Here is a 1599-nt window from a genome sequence, read left to right as displayed (position 1 = left end):
GAGATACACACACACACACACACACACACACACACACACACACACACACACAATTAAATGGGCCTATTTGGAATGAAACATTTAACTTTGTATTCTTTGGAGACCCAGGTTTGTGTCCCTTCACTGAATTAAAAACAAATAGGCTATGATATATCCTATTTTGCATTTTACTCTTTGCACTTTGGTGCAATAATGGTAATGAACAATTAATAAATTATAAGAAATTAATTTTAAAAAATGGCATACGGTAGGCTGACCTTACTTAGGCCGAAAACAACTGAAAAACAACTTAACATAACGTTGAGGATTGGTAGCAGCGTAACTACTAGCTAACGTTTCATATGAGTAGGTCCCTGAAAGTCCAAGAACGTTAGTATTTGTTTGGTTTGTACCGTAACCAAAAGGAACGTTTTTAAGTGGTAGATTTTTGGTTTGGTTATAACCAAACCTTTAGAGAACCAAAGTCAAACGTTTTTTTTCCCGTTCTCTGTTACTAGGGTTATCCAATTAATTGCCGACGAGCCCCAATGAGTCCACTACTGTATATGAAACACAATTAAAAATGAACTTTGAAAAATATGTTGTGTTTCGTGGTAAAGAAGAGGCGTTGTGATATAATTCATAAAGTTTACTGAAGGTAGCAGCAGAATATTAAAGATTGTACAAAAGCAGGAGCAGAGTAGGGTACGTGACCGGTTACTTCAGTGGAGTATCTTCTTCTGAGGTTCAAGGTTACCGTACAGTCCCTTTAGTCCCGATCATGCCACCTAGTGGCGTAATAGGACACAAACTAAAATAATACGGATGCATAAGAGCTACATCTTGCTCCACCTAGTGTAGGGGATGAACATAACAACATTGCATATGCCAACATATCCCAATTTATGTTGCAAATTAAACACTACATCTAAATACAGCCTATGTAGTACATTGGGAATTTCTGTGGTAAATGAACGTTTCCCTGCAGTTCTTACTGTTGCACAACATACATGTAATAACAGTTGTGTTTTTATATTTGCTTATGTCTGACTGTTGCAACAATAGGCTTATTCTTTGAGATGATACATTATTTATGTATGCCTGTCTGTCCTTGTCCTCATCAGGTGTACAAGGAGGCTGTGAGGTGGGCCTGCCGGCTCAAAATTTGGATTTCGAAAAAAAGAAGCAGCAGACGCAGACGGAAACACAAGCCCTCCTCCAAATTGAGAGGGAGAAGTTGGCGCTTTATCGGGAGCGACTGGAAATAGAGAAGGAGAGATTGGCTTTGGAGAGAGAGAAATTTGAGTGGGAGAAAAAAAAACATAGCGAATTGTAAATAGGTTAAATAATAAAAAAAGATGCATTAATTGTACCAATATTGAATTTGTTTTTTATTATTATTATTATTATTATTATTATTATTGTTGTTTCTGTTAGGCTCAAACCCTAAACATTTGTTATCTGAAACATCTGAAAACATAAGAGACACAGAGAATCGTTATTTAAAGTCAAGCGCTTGGAGAGCGAGTAAAGAGAACTGCTTGTACAATCTCTAAAGTCACTCTGAAGCAGTCTCCCTCTCTCCAGCCATTTTATTAAGGACAGCCCTATGATTACAAT

General features: G+C 37.0%; 1 protein-coding gene across 1 annotated transcript in view; it reads left to right on the top strand.

Moving 5' to 3' along the window:
* Positions 1-1349, top strand: part of LOC134466628 (cell adhesion molecule 3-like) — a 21427-nt gene extending 20078 nt beyond the window's left edge. Inside the window, exon 8 of the mRNA XM_063220522.1 lies at positions 1104-1349. Within this exon, the coding sequence (XP_063076592.1) occupies positions 1104-1315 (212 nt within the window). The 3' untranslated portion in view covers positions 1316-1349. The remainder of the gene's footprint in view (positions 1-1103) is intronic.
* The last annotated feature ends 250 nt before the right edge of the window (positions 1350-1599 follow it).

The sequence above is a fragment of the Engraulis encrasicolus genome, chromosome 16 (assembly GCF_034702125.1).
Source record: "Engraulis encrasicolus isolate BLACKSEA-1 chromosome 16, IST_EnEncr_1.0, whole genome shotgun sequence".
NCBI lineage: Eukaryota > Metazoa > Chordata > Actinopteri > Clupeiformes > Engraulidae > Engraulis > Engraulis encrasicolus.
This window is presented reverse-complemented; position numbering and strand designations above follow the sequence as displayed.